This window comes from Stegodyphus dumicola, chromosome 6 (genome assembly GCF_044657685.1).
Source record: "Stegodyphus dumicola isolate Sdum_Otavi_A_Nest chromosome 6, ASM4465768v1".
NCBI lineage: Eukaryota > Metazoa > Arthropoda > Arachnida > Araneae > Eresidae > Stegodyphus > Stegodyphus dumicola.
The window spans coordinates 73,507,165-73,529,134 of record NC_140773.1 but is presented as its reverse complement, the minus strand read 5'-3'; the positions used below and the strand labels follow the sequence as shown (position 1 = coordinate 73,529,134).

The 21,970-nt window shown below is 34.0% G+C and overlaps 1 protein-coding gene across 7 annotated transcripts in view; it reads right to left on the bottom strand.

Moving 5' to 3' along the window:
• LOC118193334 (uncharacterized) overlaps positions 1-21,970 on the bottom strand; it is a 179,691-nt gene that overhangs the window by 36,414 nt on the left and 121,307 nt on the right. For 6 of the 7 annotated variants that reach the window (XM_085818527.1, XM_085818521.1, XM_085818526.1 and 3 more), the window contains exons 13-14: positions 21,431-21,539; positions 14,371-14,457 (exon numbers count right to left, since the gene is read on the bottom strand). In XM_085818527.1, the coding sequence (XP_085674653.1) occupies positions 14,371-14,457; positions 21,431-21,539 (196 nt within the window). The remainder of the gene's footprint in view (positions 1-14,370; positions 14,458-21,430; positions 21,540-21,970) is intronic. The other variant, XM_085818522.1, reaches the window with a different exon arrangement.

Genomic DNA, 21,970 nt, shown 5'->3' with positions numbered 1-21,970 from the left:
ATTTATTTTTTTTGATTCTGTTTTAAAATTTAAATAAAAGTATTTTGTTTATTCTGAAAAATTAGCTTTATTCTTCCTACAAGATTCAATATTCATTATATAGAAACGAGAAGGAAAGGATCTTTACTGGCGCAGTCGACAGGATCGGGATTTACCTGCATATAATCACGAACCAAAATAACTCAGGTGAGAGCTCAATTTACCTTGTAAACGTAAAATAATTAATTAAGATTATGAAAAGTTAATTATTGTTTCCGTCATGGAATCTTAGTTTATTTACTTGTCAAAGTAATGAATACGCCAGTGTTCAAATGTAATTTCGTTTGACTCGCCAGAGTAAGTGAACAAACAACACATTAAGTATTGATTCCACCGATTGATTTTCGTGCCGAATAAAATTAAATTCATTGTGAATTATATTTAAATAAAAAAAGAAAAAAAAAATTTTTTTTTTTTTTTTTAACTAAGAGTTTATTAGCTGAATAAAATCGAGACATGGCTTTTATGGGACGTGGAAAAAAAGAGGATTTGCTGGCTTTAGCTGCTGAATTAGAAATTCAAGTAGATCCAAGTATGAAAATCGTGGCGATAAAAAATGAAATAATTCAAAGTGATACATATGATGAAGCATTTGCTAAAGAAGTGTTTTTAACGATTATTGAAGAGAGGAAAAGAAAAGAAGAGGAACAGCGAAGAAAGGAGAAAGAAGAGATTGAGGAACAGCGAAGAAAGGAAAAAGAAGAGATTGAGGAACAGCGAAGAAAGGAGAATTAGAAGCACAGCAGAAAAGAGAGCAAATGGAGTTTGAATTGAGGAAACTCGAAATTGAATCTCGTGTTCGACTAACACAAACTCCACCAACAAATGAAAATGGACATCATAATTTTGATTTAATTAAGCTTATTCCCAAATTCAATTTAAGACACGATGATATTGTGATTTATTTATCCTTATTTGAAAGACAAGCTAAAAGGACAAAGATTGATCCTAAAGATTGGGTTTCATGTTTATTGACTTTAATGCCATCTGAAATCATTCAATTAATTGGTAGGGAATCTGAAGAAAATTTTGAAGATTATGAGTACATTATGGCCATTTTATTGAAGAGATTTAAATTAAATCCTGAAAGCTTTAGAAAAAAATTTGTGATGTACCAAAAGAGCGCTGAAAAATCATGGAGAGATTTTTGCTACGAAATTACAAGTTATTTTGAAGAATGGATCAATGGTCTTGAAATCACAAATTTTGCCATGTTAAAAGACTTGATTATTACTGACCAAATTAAGAAAAGAGTACCCTATGAAGTAAGAGACCATCTTCTTGACGACTGGGCGAAGTTCGTTTCTCCAACCAAATTAGCTGATAAACTTGACGAATATGACAGTGTTCGTAATATCTCAAAACGGACTGGTGGTAATCCATCAGCAGACAGAACTAATAAAAAATGGCAACCTCATTTTCCACTTCCAGAAAGGGCTTTCAGAAATAAATCGCTGTCCGCTGAAAACACGCCAAGAGTGTACCCATCCCGTAAGAGTGACGAACCACAAAAGCCTAGTTTCAAACTAACTTGCTATAATTGTGGAAAAGAAGGTCATACATCTAAGTTATGTACCAAAAATCGGATACGAAGAAGTGCTTCTGCAACAGCACAAAACAACTTAATACAAACACAAGCACCCCTTACAGAAAAAGAAAAACCAGAAGTGCTAACTGCCAAGATCTCTATTCCTGTCTCAAAATCAGTGGACGTGTCTAGAAACATAGATGAATTAAAACTTGTCAAAGTTAAATGTGGAGATATTATTTTAAATGGAATCGTAGACACGGGAGCACAAATCTCAGTAGTCCGTGAGAAATTGGTTGACAACATACCTTGCGAAGGAGAAAGTAAAATAGAGATATCTTCTGCTTTTGGTGAAAACGAAATTACTCCACTAAAGATTTTCCAGATGAAAATTGACGATGATTTTCACGGTAGTGTCCATTACGTGTGCTGTTTCAAAAAAGCTAGTTACCGATTTGCTATTGAGTTCTTCAGCTTATGAAACACTCTGTGGGAATATCGAACTGTTTAACTATGATCGTTATTGGGATGCACCCCCCTTAGAGTACAAAGAGACAGATGATAAACCCTCACCAGTTGAAGACAATAATACAAATTTGGCTGTTGTTAATCAGATTTCCCAAGAAAACATAGAGTCTCTGAAAACAACGAACAGAGTAAGACTAGAATTCAAGACACATCAAGAACAAGACGAAACTCTGAAAAAATGCTTTGAATGGGCAAATAAAAATCAAAATTCATATACTTTCGATGATGGCATATTACTTCATTCCGAATATATCTGTAGTGAAAACATTAAGCAAGTTGTGTTACCTTTAGAAAAAAGAAGGGAAGTCCTAAAAATGGCACATGAAATCCCTCTTACCGGCCACCTCGGTGAGAAAAAGACAATTCAACAAATCAAGTACTCATTCTTTTGGCCTACTATTAAGCAATATGTTAAAAAATTCTGTGAAAGTTGTAAAGAACTGCCCTTTACAGAAATAGAGAAAACAGAAATGATAGAAGATAAAATTGTTGAACAGGAAGCACAGAAGGAAGAAATTATAACTGAAGAAACTAAGAGGGTAGAAACAGAAGATGAACTCAAAGAGGAAATGTTAATTGACAGCAAAATAACCGATGTAGAAATTATTCCACCTGAAAGTAAAAACGAATTTATGGGTGAGACTGAAATCCCAGTTGAAAATGAAACTGTCAATGAAAGCAAAACTCAGGTGAAGCCAGTAACCAAAACAGAAAATACAGATGATGCTGAAACTGCAGCTGAAAAAGAAATAATTGCAGATGACAATAAAACTCAAGTAAATCTTGATGATGAGAACATAGAAGAGAAAGAATATATTGCTGAAATTGGAAACGAGAAGGAAAAAGTAGATGATAAAAAGAATGACTTAATAATCCATAAGGAAAGTGTGAAAGCTGACTTAGTAACTGAAAATGAAAATGTAAATCACACGGAAGCTGCAGATCTTGAGACTGAAAATAAACTTGCAGATAACAGTGAACTATTGCAATTTACTGAAAAAGAAATTCTGGATGATAATAGAAACAAAAAGTACAATAAGGACAGCATAGATACTGTTAAACTGGGAGATGAAAAGGAAAGTGTGTATTATACAACAAAAGTTGAAACTGAAAAGGAAAATGTCATCCACAATGAAGCTGAAAACCACAGAAACCTTTCAAGTTCAAGGGTGAAAACATGGAAGATTGAACAGAAAGTTATTCGGATAACAGCGAAGAACTGGAAGACGAGAAAGAAACAGAACGAATTGCTGAATTAATAGAAGAGCCCGAGCCCGAGGTAGACGATCTACATGTTGATGAAGAATTATTAGAAAAAACAGAAAAAAAAAAAAAAAAAAAAAAAAAAAAAAAAAAAAATTGCTGAGATTTTTTTTTTTAGTTTATAGGACTTTCACCAAGCACAGAAATCCCATATTTGAAGAAATTGATAAAGCTGAAACAATTGATGAATGGTATGAGCTACTTGACAAAGCCATTGGAAAGATAGAAGAGAGGAAAGATGATAAGGAACAACAGCTACTAGGATTGCCTCCCATAGGTGAGAATGATAATGAAGATAAGCCATTTACAAAAGAAATGCCCATAGCATTTTTCAGCAAGAAACTAACGCCCTGTCAACAACGATGATCAACCATCGAACGAGAAGCATTTTGTGTCATCGAAGCCTTGAAAAAATTTGACACATGGATTTTCGGTGCCAAAGTGCAGATTGTGTCTGATCACAATCCCTTCCCCCACTTGACCCAAAGTGCCCCTCATGGTGCTAAACTGTCTCGTTGGGCCTTAGCGTTACAACGGTATAACATGACAGTGACATACCGCAAAGGGAGTTCACATGGGAATGCTGATGCTTTGTCAAGGTTAGCTGTTAACTCTTTCTCTCTCAATGAACTCTGAGCAACATTGTCTCTATGGTGACGAATGTGCTTCTTGTGGGGGGGACTTGTAAAGATCATGACTTGTGAAGATCGTGACTTAAAGAGAACGTGAAATATAAAGAATAGGACAAGAACATGCATTTTACGGTGTGGCAACAAGAAGAGGATTCAAAAGATTTATATATATATATATTTTTTAGAGAGTTTAGGATTTTGAATATTTTAATAGTTGTAAGAGTTTTAACTGCAGTAGTTAAGAGTTTAAAATTTTGATAGTTTAGAGCTGCAGTATTTATTTTTTTTTGGTTCTGTTTTAAAATTTAAATAAAAGTATTTTGTTTATTCTGAAAAATTAGCTTTATTCTTCCTATAAGATTCAATATTCATTATATTGAAATAAGGAAAGGATTTTACTATTTCTCAGCTAAAGAAATGGAAGACCAAAATGCCGATGCCTCTTTTCTATATTCAAATCCATAACAGCCTTCAAGCATCAGAAATATACTCTATCACAGAACTCCTTGGCACAAAAGTCATCATGGAACACTTCAAAGGGCAGAAAGGTCCCTCTCAATGCTGGCGTTGCCAGGGATTCTTCCATTCATTGGAGGTATGCACTCTACCACAACGCTGTGTCAGATGTGCTGGTCCGCATCAGGCTAAAGATTGTACCAAGCCCTTTGAAGAACCCAACAAATGTGCTAACTGGAGATCGTGCCCAAGATTCCCAAGATCCAAAAATAGACAGCCACCAAAACCAAGTACCAAGCCCAGTCAGACCGTTGACAACGCAAACAAATTTAATTTACAAAGCACTACATTCCCAACACTGCTGGCTGCACACACACCCAGTGCAAATAATATTCGCCCTGGAGTTTCCTACTCTGCTGCCCTTACGGGTATGCAACAGACTGCACCCCAACTCATTCCAAATTTGTCGGTCCCCATTGGAGTTCGAACCTAAATTGTACCGAAATCCTTTTGGCTATAATTCAAATTTCTAACCAGCCTGGTATTGACCAGAGCAAATTACTTTTGGCATTCAAAAACGCCTTACCGCAGCTCAGAGTGGCTCCATCTGGTACTGACGCGGCTTACTACATCTTTGAGAGTTAGGTCACTCTCCAATTTTCTGATTCCCACAATCATTAAAATTCAATACTTTGAAAGGGTTTAAAAATCTTAAACTATGCACCTGGAATGCAAATGGCATTCTTTCCAAATTCCATGAGTTTAGAGACTATGTAGAAGAGAAGGATTTTGATATCATTTTTGTCCAAGAGACCAAACTCCAGCCAGAGAGAGCTCCCAAGCTTGTAAATTATGCATTATATAAAAATGACAGACAAGCTTCAGATACACGTGATGTTTATCATGGTGGCACTTGTGTCTACATAAAAAATTCAATACTCCATCGAAGAATTGACACACCGAGTATGAGCAAACTCGAAGCAACAATTATCGAAATTTTTATTCAAAATTCGCCTTCCCTAGTTATGATCTCTGCCTATCTCCCACCAGGTGGAAATTTTCCTGTGGTAGATTTCAAAAAACTGCTCAATTTTTCAAATAATCTAATCATAGCTGGTGATTTAAATTATCACCATCAGCATTAGCGTTGTCGCAGATCAAACCCTGCTGGTCGTGGCCTCCTAAAATGGGCTCAGTGCGCCCAAATTAAAATTATTGCGCCGGATTCCTCCACTCAATATGGTTCACGGGGTGCCCCCTCTTTCATTGACTTGGCACTTTTTAGAAACATCCCTTTTGGATACAAAGTGACTGTTGAAAATTGTTTATCATCAGATCACAACCCCGTGATCATTGACCTTAGCTGTACTATTTTTACTCAAAATTTTCCGGCACTCGTCTCAACAAATTGGGACAATTTTCGTTTTAAACTTAATTCTAAAAGTTTATCCTCCCTCGAAATTAAATCCAGCCATGATATAGACACGGCAGTAGATCAGTTAACGAACACCTTAACTGATACTTAAAAGGAAGTATCAAAACCCACCCTCAGACCCAATTCTCGTAAATTACCTCAAGAAATTAAACTCAAAATTAAAGAAAAGAATAAAGTACGGAGACTTTGGCAAAGAAATAGAAATCCTGGCTTAAAAATTCAACTCCGTACTCTCCAAAATGAGATCAAGGCATCATCTGACCAGTTCTTCCAATCACAATACACGAATTACATTCAGTCCTTAATGACCAATGATAACAGTCTTTGGCGCGCATCAGCCCGCCTACGCAAACACAAATCTCAGCTTAGCTACGGACGCCGCGGTGGCTCACACAGACGCTGAGAAATCTGAATTAATTGCGGATTCTCTTCAAACTCAATTTGCACCACATAATGAAGGAATTTTTGCGAACAACGCAAGTTCTTTCCCACAAGATGTTGAACGCTTCCTTTCCTCGCCTTTCGCGAGAGAAATACAGTACACTTCCATGAGCGAGGTAAACGAATACATTACCAAGCTCAAACCCAAAAAAGCCCCTGGTATGGGGCTCGTATGATTATAATCTAATCGTATGATTAAAAATTTACCCACCAGTTATCTATTTTTCTTAGTAATGCTTATAAATTTTATGATACAGCATTGCTATTTTCCTCAAAGCTGGAAACAAGCACTCATTGTGCCTATTCCAAAACCAGGCCAAAGCCTTTCAAATCCTCAAAATTATAGACCTATCAGCCTCCTATCATCGTTATCAAAGATATACGAATTTGTGTTACTTAAACGCCTGAATGATTTTCTCCGAAATCACAACGTTCTGATTGATGAACAATTTGGATTTCGAGCAAAACACTGCACTACGCACCAGCTGCTGAGGACAGTGGAGTTCATTCACGAAGGGTTTCGTAACAATATGTTTACTGGCGCTTTATTTCTAGATATAGCCAAAGCATTCGATAGGACTTGGCATAAAGGAATCATTATCAAGCTCATACGACTTGACGTTTTGGCCCATCTAATTCGTATAATTAATTCGTACCTCACTAATAGATCTTTTTCTGTACGAGTTAATTCTTTCATTTCGGCACCCCATCCTATACTAAATGGCGTCCCCCAAGGGTCACTTTTATCCCCAATTTTGTTCAACATTTTCATAAATGACATTGCAAAATCACCTAGTATCACTCTTGCACTTTATGCAGATGATATGGCTATCCTAGCTCAAAACAAACGCCTTGAAAACTTGGTTCACATCATTCAGAGATATCTCTCCAGCCTTGAGCACTGGCTCATCACTTGGAAGATTAAAATTAATGTTGCTAAATGTGCTGCTATGATATTCAAACGTAGCCCCCTCCCGTACCCTTCCATTAATTTAAAGTTTTTCGACGACTATGTTCCCTGGTCAAATTCTTACAAGTACCTAGGAGTTGTACTTGATTCAAAATTACGCTGGCACCTTCACATTGAAAATGTTCTCAATAAAGCAAAAGGTGCTAGAGCCCAACTTTATCCTCTCTTAGCTCGAAAGAGCCATCTGTCAATTAACCCCTTAACTGCCGCGGGCGTATATATACGCCTTGCTCAGCCGATGCGTTAACTGCCCCAGATGCGCAGCCAATGCGTTAACTTTGCAAATAATTTTAGGTGTAGCAGCGCAAAGCAAATGATAGCAGTTTGGAAGGACGTATATATATGCCCGCGGCAGTTAAGGGGTTAAAAACAAAAATCCTTCTCTATACATCAATTATAAGACCTGTCTTTATGTATGCATGTACAATCTGGGGTACTGCTGCAAAAACTCATGTGAAAAAACTTCAATCTTTTCAAAGTAAGACCTTACGTATGGCCCTAAATGCAGCCTGGTACGTCCGTACAGATGTGATTCATTCAGACCTTAACATTAAACCTGTTGATTACTATATTAAAAAATTTAGTCAAAATTTATTCCTCAAAATTGAACAGATTGATAACCGAGCACTCCAGCAGATTCCAGCATACGATCCTGCTACTCGCAGCTGACAGAAGAGACTGAGAGCCGTGATTGGCCGAGAGTTTGGCATCTACCCTCCATCCAAAAGGGCAAGACACGCCCTCTCAACTTCTATTCCAGCTCCCGCGCCATGAGGGAAGGACGTCTCTTCAACGAGCTGCCATATAATTGCTTTTACATCATCAACACCAGCAATTCAAGATCTTCAAGCAAAGTTATCAATCTGTTTACTTAAGAATCACATCTCCCGCAGATTCTAAATCTGCCTAAGAATATTTTCACCGCGTTCCCATTTATTATTTGCACTTTCCTACACAAGCCACATGCCAATGAGCCTATTAATCGTAAACTCTTTCCTATCCGCTTTTTGCTTTAGTGTTTGTATCGTGTATTAAAAAATTATAAAAACCTAAAAACTTACAAAAAAATTATGATATTTAAGTTTTTATTTTCTTATCCCTATCCCTAAACTTTCTCGAGCCTGTGGCTCCCTCTATTGAGCATCAAGTAACTCACTTATGCCAAATTTTTCCTATTTCTGCTCACTTTTAGTTATTCTGATGTGGAGGTACATGGTTTTGAACCATAGGCACTCCGAAATTTGCAAATCATTGGCATTGGCTCATTCACCTTGAATCAGTCGATTCAAGGTTAGAACTACCCAGCCATTTGTCGGCAATATAAATCTATGAGACGTTCTATTAACAATACATAAAAAATATCAGAGGCATAGAAATGATTATTGTAAGTGACTGTTCTCATTATGTGAGGATTTTGCTAATAGCAAGAGTCTCTCTAGTCGAGAGTTTAAGAAAATTCCAAGTTCTTGCCTTGTCTAAAACAGTTTGCAGACTGAATTAGTCTCACCATTTCATTTTTTTATATTTTATGTTCTCTGATTCGCAGCTGTTTAGAGCTTTTGGTGTTAAACAGCGGGCTTGCTAGTGGTGACATCTATGAGCGTAATCAGAACTGTGATGCTAGAGACTGTGTTAACCTTGAAGGACATAACTTAAGTTCATTTCATGGGAATTAAATACTCTACCTTGTCACCAAAGAGCTCTTTAGTGACAAAGTCAACTCTTTAAAATCTGCGAGCCGCAATATACCCTCTTCCAGCATCTATATGCTAATGAGGAGGGACGGCTTGCTGTCGTATTTTGAACACATGTGTTGATCGTTGCGCTGTGTTCAGCTCTATTCGTTGGGCATGGCTAGTTCAGATCATTGAACACACGTGAAGCAATGTGCCTTGGGTTATGTGAGTGACATAGTTCATCAGTTTTCCTCAGGTAGATGGGTGGAGGAGGCGTATGTTCCTGTTGTGTTCATGTCACCACTGCGTGATGTTAGTATGCTGCACTGATGGCATGCCTCCATGTGGTAATTGGTGTTGGTTGTGTTTTTAAGGTTGCATATTATTTCATATGGAACTAAAATACATTTAATATAAATATATGAGCAGTTGTATTAATGTCACAGACCAACGTCTCACACCTCATATCAGCTCAACCTATAATTGCCCACAGGTCCGCACACATGAATTTCTTAGCTCCCCCCTCAAGATCAATGCAGGAAAATCTATGAAGCTACTGGCTAGGATCTGGTCAAGCAGTCTCGGTCCTAGGGGTATAAAAATTCAAGCCAGATTCCTACTTAACATCTATCCGAGAGGAGTAACATAATGGGCCAGTCATCATTGACGGTGGTTCATATAGCTCCAAATCCTGTGTGGTTTGTTGAATTGGCTGTCTTCCCTTGAGGGTTGTAGGTCAACAAAGGCTTTGGGCCAGTGTGTATAAATTTGCAGAGTGCAACTATTTTGGGTCGAACCGAGTCTTCTGCTCAATAAGGAGGTTACGAGCTAACCGGATGATGATAGTTGCATTAAGTTGCAGAGGTGAGTATATATCTTAGTTATCTTTGTGTACTCCGTCAGAAATTATTTAAATTAGAATTTTTCTCACATATTTTTGTTTAATGACCAAACTATACCATAATGTTTCAGTCTTTGCCACTTTGGAACTAAATTTCTGCACAGAAATTTCATGATTTTACTAAAACTGAATCATGAATACATGATATCATTCAAGTTCAGCAAGCCAAAATTGATAAAAATAGAAATTTTCAGAACTTTCTCTGGTGTATGAACCCCTAGTGGCCTATCTGAAATAAAATTTCAGATACTGTTATTTGAAAGTATGTGCTCAAAATTGTAACAACTTATTGGAATTACATGCCCATTTCCACAAACAATAATAAGCATGCAGGAGATTGTTAACAACAATGACGAACCTAACATTATAGAAGAAACCTGTATTATGTCACATTTTATGGTATCTTTCAATTCTGGCAAATCTCCTGGATTTAATGTGTACACATATTTCAGATAATCCCAGAACGAGAAATTTATCGCCTTGATGCCACAAAACTGCAAAGTTAAGGAGATGACTCTATCTTGAAATGCACATGCTGAAAACTTTTAAATTCCAATAAAAGTTCCCCCCTTCTCTTGTTGCTGGTCTTTTACAACTTATTTACTTCTTTTCAAATGTTTTATGCTGGCAATTTTTGTCATGCATGTATCGTTCCAATGCCATTTATGATTTTTTAATGCAGTGCTCGATTCACACATGGAAAAAAGTGGATACTGCAGTTTAAAAATTTCAATATTTTCCCACTGTAGCCATAATTAGGACAGCTCTATTGTTTTAAATCAGCACAATCTCAAGAGCATACTTTCAAACAAGAGCATCTGAAATTTCATTTCAATTGGTTGCATGGATAGGCAGCTAGGGGTTCATATATTATGGAAGTTATTTTATTACCATCCATGCTCAATCAATTAAAATAAAATTTCATATATTATTTGAAGGTATGTGCTTGATTTGATTTAAAACAATAGAGCTCTCATGATTACAGTTACAGTAGAATTCTATATAATCAATCAACGTTAAATTATAAAACATGGCCTGTTCTCTAATAATAATAATAACAACCCCCCCAAAAAAAACAACATAAACTTCACTCAAAAACTATTAAAATTACTAAACCAATATGAAAAATAAAAGAAATAATAAAATAAAAAAATGCCGAGAATTCTTTTTCCAAGAAGTATCCGGAGAATTTTCTACGGAGCTATGTTTCTGAATTAGTATATGTAGAAGTATATCTAGATGATTATTAAAACTGAAAACATTTAAATAATTAAAGAAAATGCTAATGAATGTAATTTAGTTAAAATTTAAATAATTAAAGTGCAACAAAGTAAATTTTTTAAGATTTACTTAATCATTAAGATATAAACTGCTCTGCTGTGACCTCAAAATAAAAATTACCAACAGTTGAAAAGGAAATTTTGAGTAAGAAACTAGAAAAATCATTAGTTAAATTTTTAATTAAGAAACCTGAATAACTATTGGATAAACTGAAAGCTATACAGTAAGAAATTAAAATAAAAAGAATTATTATTGGTTAAATCAAGAGCAATAAGCAAAACAAATATTAAAAATAATTTGAGAAATAAATATTAATTAAATTTCAAAACAAAGAAAAAGCAGAAACGTTCAAAAATTCAAAATGTCATAAGGTTTAAGCTTAGTTAAGTTTGAATTCAATTCTTAGTTAAAAAAAAAAAAAAATAGATGACCACCTTCTTCTTTGGATGATTTAGCTTCATTCTGACTGATATGATGTCTGTAGAAAACATAACTATCAGTGAGGATTCAATACCAGTTATCAGGGTTCGTAGCCACATTTTAGTGAAAAAAATAAGCACTTTTCAAGCACATTTTAAGAAAAAAATAAGCACCTGTCTAATTACATTATACACACCTGCATAACCTTAAAAGAAAAATTAGACTTGTAATTTAAAATATGAGCAATGCAATATTTACTCGTATCAAGAGAATGAGCATTACGTCAAGCATGGAAAACAACTGTTTTTTTTTTTTTTTTAATTTTAAATGAGTTCAATTTACAGAATTAGTTTACAATGAGAGAAAAAAGAAACTATGCAGAACTAAACTACGAGGGCCATCCAGGAAGTAGATTACGTTTCCGTCTGTGTCCGCTAGGGGCGGGGCTAGCGCGGCCATCTTGGGGTCAGAGCGTTGCGCAGCTCAGTCTGCATCTAGCCGTGCTAGTGAGAGGTTCGTGCTGTGCTCCGTTCAGATACTGTGACGGTTTGAAATGTCTGCGTTAATTGAAAATCCCGCGAGCTGCGCTCAGTAATAAGGTTTCTGACTGCAAAAAACTGTAAACCGATAGAAATCTATCGGCAGCTTCGTGAAGTGTATGGGGACAACATTATCACTGAAGGTGGAGTGCGTCAGTGGGTCATAAGATTTCAAAATGGCCGAACCAATGTTCACGACGAAGATCGAAGTGGGAGACCCAGCATAGTGACCGCCGAACTTCTCGAAAAAGTCGATGCTAAAGTCCGTGAAAATCGAAATTTCACAATAACGGAACTTTCTTTGAGTTTTCCACAAATTTCACGAAGTTTGTTGCACGAAATCATCAGCGAAAAGCTTGGTTACCACAAGTTTTGTGCAAGATGGAAGGCAAGAAGAGGTAACGAAGTGGATGAAGGCGCAGGCGGCCGAATTTTTCGACGAAGGAATTTCCAAGCTCGTACATCGCTACGATAAATGCCTTAATTTGTATGGTGACTATGTAGAAAAGTAGTATTTGAGTGTGGCTTTCATCTGTATATAATAAAATTTGTTTCCTATACTTTGTGTATTTTTTTATTCCAAAACGTAATCTACTTTCTGGATAGCCCTCGTATATTACAAGATTTAATGATGAAATTTCAGTTCAAAATATAGAAAATGAATAATAATAAGCCATATTAATTGGCTTGGCACCTAATAATAAATACAATTTATTTTCTCACTCATATTAATATTTAAATAATTTAAATCAAAATTCTGAAAATTTTCTAAATTTTCATCGCATAACAGTTTTCCCTTAACATATATTCCAAGCAAAGTAATTTAAGTAAAAAAGAGAAAAATTATCTCTGCAAAATATCGCAAACATTATTGCACAATATGTGCGGCGTAATTCTTCCATATGTGATATTATGCAATCGGAATCAACAACTGCCGGTATTCGGAGAATAAAGAACTAAATAAAGGAAAAGAAAGAGACTTACTAATCTGGGGTGTTTTTGATTCTAATTTTGAACAGATTGCGTTAAATTTCCACAATTTTCATTCTTCGCTTGGGTTGGGTAGACCGCAAAACTTTTAGTCCTATTCAACCCAAATTGGCCAGTGACAAAAAAAAAAAAAAAAAGTCGGCTGCTTCAATATTAGAGATTTTGTGGAGAAAGGGGAGAACCTCCCAACCTCTGTACTATATAATGTATTGGGGGGGGATATTCTGACTATTCGATTACTTTCCTTTTATTTAAGCCATTCCGAATATTATTCCTTAGAAAGCTAATCTGTGTAAAAATACACCCATTTTTTGGAAGTTTATCTACACTTCAGCAGCTACTGCAACTATATTACTATAAATATTCATACATATGCTCATAATATAAGCATAACGATCATAATAAACACGAATATGAACTGACCACGCGGAACAAGAATGCAAATTATTAAAATCTTGATAGAAATTCAAACGTGTGTAGTATTTGGGTGGGCGGAAAAGAATACCGAATTACCGGAATTTTCTACGGTTTTCGCAATTCTTTGACCAAAAGAAAGACGTGCACCTGTCTATACTCTCGCGCCTACCATAGGTTACGTTAATACAGAGAAAGGAGGGGGGGAAGCTATTTCCGGGAGTATGATTCACCATCTGACGTTCCATATAAGGAAGAAAAGTTGTTTATTTAGTTTCGGCTTTGGTACGGGAGGAAAAATGCGCATTCATTAAAAAAAAGCACTAAAAGCAAAAAATAAGCACTAAAAACAAAAAAATAAGGGCTTTAAAGAAAAAGTAAGCACCTATAAGGGCCTTTATATTTTATTTTTCAAATATAAGGACTTACAAGCACTTGTAAGGACGGCTACGAACCCTGGTTATGTATGTTTTCAGACAAACTGATTTTAAGAGATTTTACTGTTCAAGAAGCTAAACAGTAAAACAAGCATTCAGAAAGATTCAATAATATTCAAATTTTTTGATATAATTCAACAGGATTTCATTTTATAAAACTCTTTTTTATCCTAAAATTCAAATCCAAAATATTTCTACATCTAAAATAAGACTGAGAAGGAATAAATTACACAGAACAAATGAAATATGATGTATAGAAACTAACTGCAATGCATATAAAAACTAAAATACAATACCATGATCTAATTCACAAAAATGTGAAATTTCTTAAAATTCGAATAACTGCTTACTACCAATTTTTTATTCACAAATTTCACAATTTATGAATAAAAAATTAAAATAAACTGAATTAATACTTACATCATAGCAGGAAACTGAAGTTTCTTGGAAAGGATTGTTTTCAGTTACGAAATCACTAATATCATCCAATTGAAGATTGGAAGCAGCCTGATAAAAGGATAGAATTGAGAGGCAGTTTATTACTATATGTTATTATGTAAATGAATGAAATAAATTTCTTTAAATTATAAGTAAAATTTTTGTGCTATGGCCACTACTTAAGATAATTCTCATTTTTGATAAAAGACTCCCATGCATAATGAATCCCTAAGCAAGAATTTGCAAGACTAGTTATATAATTTAGACTTTTGTGCATTAGACTGCAATAAGCAATTTTAGAATAGTAGTTACAAGAGATGGCATCCATTTTAAACTTATGATTATATTTCTATTACATTTTCTCTTTTCCCACTGATGCTAACAATTTTTTATTTACTTAGCAGTGAGGGAGATGTTACCTTTCTTCTTCCAACAAAGAGGCATTTTATCTTGCATACAAATGTATAAAATATGGACACACAATTAAATTATATATCAAAAAAAATGTTTGGAGGTGATGGGTAAAAATTGCAAGCAAAAACAAAACTAGTTCAACAATATCGCTCTTTATTTATTGTTAGAGAGCATGCTCATGTCAATTAAGTGGGATGATGTTTGAGTGAGAAACAAACATATTAAAAATATTAATCTTTTCTTAATTAAAACTTGACAATAACCTTGGTGACATTTAAATAACAAAGGAAGTGCCAGATGTTTATGTTACATGCATAGCATATTTTGCTGATGGTACTTAATTTGGATGTCCAGCATCTGGAATGATCTATAATTCAGACCTCCCAACCACTAGAAACTTTTCTTTGGATATGTTTTACACATGCATGGTTTATATTTTTTCACGATAAAACATGTGGAGAGTGCCCATTTTAAATTTTATTTTTGGCACTAAATAAAATACCTCCGACTTGGAGAAACAATCATATTTTAGCACAAGTCTGTATGGCTCTGTAGCCACCTTTTTTGCTTGGCCATACACCTCAAATCAAAATATTGTTAATTTTACACCTAGTTAAAAATTCATATCACTGATACTAACTTCGCAAATCATTATTAATTATTTTTTGCTTTTATCACAGCATGGCAGCTTGAGAAATGACTCGAGCAATGATGTATAATTTTTTTTTAAAACATTAGTCACTGAATATTAAAAAAAGATCTTCTTCAGAAGGTTAAACCAAACAGCAGAATAATCTTTTATATTAACATTCCGTTTACCAATGCTTGTAGACTTCAGACAAGGCAATTATGACCCGTGAAGTGCTGAGTGTGTTAACGAAATACTTAACAGAAATTTCTTTTTATACAGAGAAAGTAGATTTTGCAAATGATATTCATAGGCCAAAAGATTACATTTAGTGTATGTAATAACTGATTTATAATTCAGATAAGCCAGGAGTGGTGACAGAGCTGATGCAGTTGAACCAGGTGGCAGCATTTAGGAAAAGCATAATTTTTAGAATTTAGAATGAAGCACTGAGCAGCAAAATTAAGGGATAACAAAATCTTTAGAATTTAGGGAAGGTGTTCAGATAAGCCAGGAGTGGTGACAGAGCTGGTGCAGTTGAACCAGGTGGCAGCATTTAAGGAAAGCATAATTTTTAGAATTTAGAATGAAGCACTGAGCAGCAAAATTAAGGGATAGCAAAATCTTTAGAATTTAGGGAAGGTGTTCAGATAAGCCAGGAGTGGTGACAGAGCTGGTGCAGTTGAACCAGGTGGCAGCATTTAAGGAAAGCATAATTTTTAGAATTTAGAATGAAGCACTGAGCAGCAAAATTAAGGGATAGCAAAATCTTTAGAATTTAGGGAAGGTGTTCAGATAAGCCAGGAGTGGTGACAGAGCTGGTGCAGTTGAACCAGGTGGCAGCATTTAGGAAAAGCATAATTTTTAGAATTTAGAATGAAGCACTGAGCAGCAAAATTAAGGGATAGCAAAGTCTTTAGAATTTAGGGAAGGTGCTGGGATGCAAAATTTTATGAGCAGTAAAATTTTTACAATTTAGGGCAGCAGAATTTAGAACCCACAGGGAGTAGATTAAAATGTCTAGTGCCAGCCTTGGATAAACTCCCATATATACTTAGTATATATAGGAATTTATTTGGAACTTCAATATGCCTTAAGCATGTGCAGTAAATAATTACATTAAGCATTAAATATAATAAATAATTAATATATATCAAGCTTAACTTTGTCAATTTGCAATAGAAGCAAGAAAAAATTTTATGAAACAGCACATCTTTAAGTCTTCAATCGCTGATATATTGCCAGTTGTGTAGAGTGGACTCTAGCTACACTTGATGAATCTGAGGTCACAAATCTGAGGATTTTCAAAAGCCAAAAGTGAAATTTTCTGTTTAACGCAATTTGTGAAGAAATGTGCAGAAGCGTTAATTAATGAAGACTATATAACAGAAGTTTTTTATTGCTATTTAACAATGCCCCAGTCAACTAACAGATGGCAAAATCTGTAGTATAACTCTAAATCCAGAAAATATGGTTACCAATATTGAAGAAAGTGACAGAAAGGTTGTTCAGTGTTGTTGTTGAAGTAAATCCACTTTTCATCACAAGTGAAGATCCGATCCAGAATTTTGTCCTTGTGTTGATATTCGAGCAGATTAGCGCAGGCTTGAACACGTCTGTCCTTATCTGCTTGTATAAGCTCATGCATCACCCAGCGATTGAACATGTATGTCAAGTTTATGCAATGCATAGCGCAACTAATGGATATTGCACTAATGTTGAACTCCTTAGCAAGTTCTCGAGGGGTTGCATACTGATCTCTTCCACAAGTTCTCGCAGGCGCGCCTCATCAACATCAGTAGGCCGGCCAAAGCACTCTGCTTCTTGAATGTCATAGTCCTTGTTTCTGAACTTTCAGTACCAAATCTTCACAATGTCTAAAGCTGTACACATGATTTGGTGACATTCTGTAGCTGACATTTTGCAACAGAATTGGAAATAAATGATGGTACTAATCTGGTAGTGAGATAGCTCCATTTCAGACACCTTGTACTTAATGATAACGATAATGTTTTACAAATTTTACAGCACAGTGTTTTGAAGCAAGTCTTTCTTTCAAATGTCAAAAATCGTTTTACAACATATGATTAAACACACCAACGCGAACTGTTTGTGCAGACAATATCTGTGGTGGCAGGAAACTTTTGTTAAAACCCAATACACACACATACATATATATATATATGATAGAGAGAAATAGAGTATATATATATATGTCTCTCTCTTTATCCATATAGTATATATATAGGAATAGAGAAAGTTTCTGCTTTCACACAGTGCAGCAACACTCTCAGAATGCCAAACTAACCTAAATTATTCATGATTCATATTACTGAACTATTTACAATATGATTTTGATGTAGAATATGTTAATATTTATGTAGATATTCTAAACTGTATATAAAACTAAACTAAACCCAGTGGCGTAACAGCCCTAATGGGCTAAGGCCTGCAGTGCCCGAAACCTGCTTTTTTGACTGCGGGCCCAGGTGTTCGTAAGCATATGTCCTGAACAAGTGGTCATCTTTTCGCAAGACCCCCCAGTGTTTAGTCCCCAAGCGAACTTGGTACGCATTTTATAAACCCAAGTGATGGAAATCAAAGGATGAAAGGCTGAGTCAACCTTGCCCAGCCCGGGAAGCCCAGACCTGTGGTGCTGCTGCGCGATGCGCTAACCGGGCCTTCAAACTGTGTATTCTTTGGCTAATTTCATTTTGTAACTTTCTCATACTTTTTTATACTGAAAATATCTTGAGAAGCTTTATTTACAAATAATTATTTAGAAATTATTTGACTGATGCTGTTCTCTTAATCTTAACATTTAGAATGCATTCCTCATTGGGAGAAAACTCTCAAACGTAAAATTTTAAAATAAGGGGAAGATTAGTTTTTCACATATATTTACCCGGAATTTTTTCCAAGGGAAAAGAAGAAATTTTGCAGACTTTTCCCTGCTCATGAAGAAAGACTTGTGTCTGATTGCCCTTGAAATCTATATCAAACTGATGTTGCTTGGTGACTTAACCCCTCACTTGGCAAATTTTATAACCTATTTTGATTCTCTTTGTTGACTTTAGATTAACAAATTTATTCTCTAATAGTTTGATCATATTTAACAGAATGTTGATCACAACAAACAATATATTTTCCATGCTTTTGTATAGAAATGTGTGGTACTAGGGAAAATCGAGAACAATATCTGAATGATAACATTAAGAGGAGCCAACTATACCTTTAAATACAATGAAAATAAAATTAATAGTTAAATACATACTATTGTGTGGGTAAACTCAGTAATGTGTCATTTACTGATGTAAAACAAAATTAAAGGCATATACTAGCTGATTAGACATTCGTTGAATCTTTATAAAAATTCCTACAAATGTTTACGGTAAGAAAAATCAGACTAAATAAAATGCAATAAAAAAAAAATTATGCTGAAAATCTCAGGGCTAGGAGAATGAATTCACACAATTTAAGTTTCATTAATTCAATAGACTTTATTTATTACAGAAAACCATTTTCCTTAGTAAGGCTAAAAAGTGAAAACTGAAAGATTTGGTGATCTGCCATGAGGTTGAGAAATGTGATGAAAAACCAGGAGAACTAGCAGTTATGTATTATGTTTCGCACATGTCATGTTGGAATTATAACACCACTAGCAGCTTATAAGAAGTGTGGTTTAAAAATTTTGAATTTGTAAGGAAAACGTCCATGTTTTTATATCACTCTGTTTTTGAATTTTTATGCTGATAACTCTGTAAGGATTATTTTGAAAAAATTATTCCTATTCTCCGGCAATAAAAAGAAAACAGTGAATGAAGTTCATTTAAGTTGGAACCCAAAGTGTGAAAAAATATAAATAAATTCACTACACATGCTAAAGCTCAATATTAAAAGACAAGAGAAAATATTCTCAAAAGAAATGATTTTTCTAAAATGATTTGTTTAACATGCTGGATTTCTCAAAACCAAAACTTTGTTTACATCCAAAAGGTGAATGCACTATAGGTATTCACAAATTATCAGAATTTTACTAATACATTGTGTGATATGAATAAAAATAACAAAATTGAAGATATTGAAAAATAAATTGGAAATATAAACAATTCTGCAAAGTAAAAACACATTAAAAAAAAATCGAGATTTTACATTATGCCCATAGAGGCACTTTTTTTTTAATGTTTTGTGTGTTACCTTTATTTATTAAATATAAAGATTCTTTGCACTTAAACCATAAAATTCCGCTCAACAGCAATATCGCAAAAGAATTTTAAAATGAGCATATCTTAAGAATTTCAGATACACAGTTTCACGCACTGGAGCTAAAAATGTTCCCCCCCCCAGTACAGTGTTGGTATTGTTCTCTTAAATCATTTGGTATGTTAATCAAAAATTCATTGAAGTTTTACAAAATAGATAATAAAACAAATTCGAAATTTGGTCTTCCAGATGCCCATATTCGGGTGGAAACGTACGTTATTCAAAATTTGATGGCTCTAGGTATTGTTTTATTACAATGCGAGAAATATACATACATTTATGCAGATTCTTCATTATTTAATTTCTTTAAATATTATACAGGCCTCTAATATCTGGTGGCAACAATTTGAAAAGTGAATCAATATTTCAAAATCGACTTGCCCCTTTGGACTAATAAAACCAAAATAACCCTAACAAAAATTTAAAAAAAAATTTTTTTTTTTTCTAGAGTACTTGAACTTTTAACAAATTAAGGGGGGATTGCATTCATTATCCATTGTAGCAGTTGGAAGGAATAATAATAATAAGGTATTTAGATAATTTTCTGTTGGCCATTTGCAGCAAATAAAAACTATCATCAAACAATGTGATTTAGTGCCATTAATAGATAAGCATGTTGTTATAACACACTCCTAAAAATTTCCTTCTGCTTTATCCTTCTCAATAAGGCAGTTTAGTTTTTGCAAAGAAAGATATAAGCTAACTCGAAACTCTGTTTTCTCTTGCATTAAAATAAATAAACTTATGGACCTGCCTTCTGCAGAACAGCAGGCAGTGGAATATTTTCAAAATTACAGGACTAGTTATACTGATGCACATACTCAAAACCTTGAAAGACTGAAGGTTTGGCAAAAAGGCACAATAAGAGACACCATGTGACATTATTTAGACTGTAATCCAAGTTCACAAAGATGATGCTAATCTTTTTGCTATTTCAAACAGAATTTTTTAATCATTAAAATGATTATGCTAGTTTTAATTAATTCATTCATCAGATAATTTGATAGCTTGAGTTTATATTTATATGACATCTCTATAACTTGTATTTATTGATTATCTACTTTAATAAAGAATAAGTTATTACTTAATTAAATAAAGAGCAATCTATTCCCTCAAATTTCCACCATAAAATAACTAGCAAAACCTCCAGCAACTATTCAGTGTCAACATCATTTTACAATTGGTAAAATATATATATAAATACCAATAAATCCAACAGGACATGAAGTTTTTTAGAATACACTGTAACTTACCCAAAGAATATGATACTCCTTTAGAAAAAGATTGCTTGTTTAGTCTAAATACACACCCAGGAAAAAAAAAAAAAAAAAAAAAAAAACCGCATCTTACTGTGGCTAATTTTAAATCACAATTTTTTCAATACTTTTCGGTGGATTCATGTTCATTGGGCTGTCTCAGCAGTTGCAAGTCTATTCTAATTTCCTAATAATGCAAAAACTCATGCATAAAATTTTTGTAATTTAAAATGCTCGAACTGATCTGATAATTAAATTAGACATACTAAACATATTAGAAATAAATATTAAAATGCTTATGAAAATAACTGTCAGAAGGGGAAAAGAGAGAGAGAAGGAAATCTTAAATTACTGTAAGTATTTTATTACAACAAATACTTGCTAACAACTTTTGACACATTTATTACTAACAAATTTACTTTCTCCAGTCATCATAGTTAATGCAAATGAATATAATGTTTAAAATGTGTAAACAACATACATTATGAAATTCAGTATCTTCTTCCTTTAAATCAGCTAGGGCCTTTTTGAAAGGTGTAGGTGTCCTGGGTGAAGATTCAAAAGATGAAAACTTAGGTGTATGCAATAAACTAAAATAAAAAATTATTAATTAATAATTGACACAATATATATTCTTTTTCAAAATATATATAACAGCAAAAGAATGCACAAATTACATATTTTAATGAAATATTTAAAATTATCCTGACCTTTTTGTATTACAAAGTAAAAATATCTGGCTTTACCTATTTATCTTATATAGACTAATTATTCACATATATGAAAGATATTTCAGAAAAATCTCCTTTAAATTTATTTATGTAAGCAAGTGGCCATAATTGCTATGCAAGTCAACTTGTTAAGTTTTAAAAGAAGAATTAAATAATTAATATAATTTCTAATTTTATTGCTTGACAAAATATAATACATATTTTGAAATTTTAATCATTTTTAATAAACTTTATGATGTACTTTTGAACTAAATATGCAATCAAAAGAAAGATTAGAAAACATTTTTTTA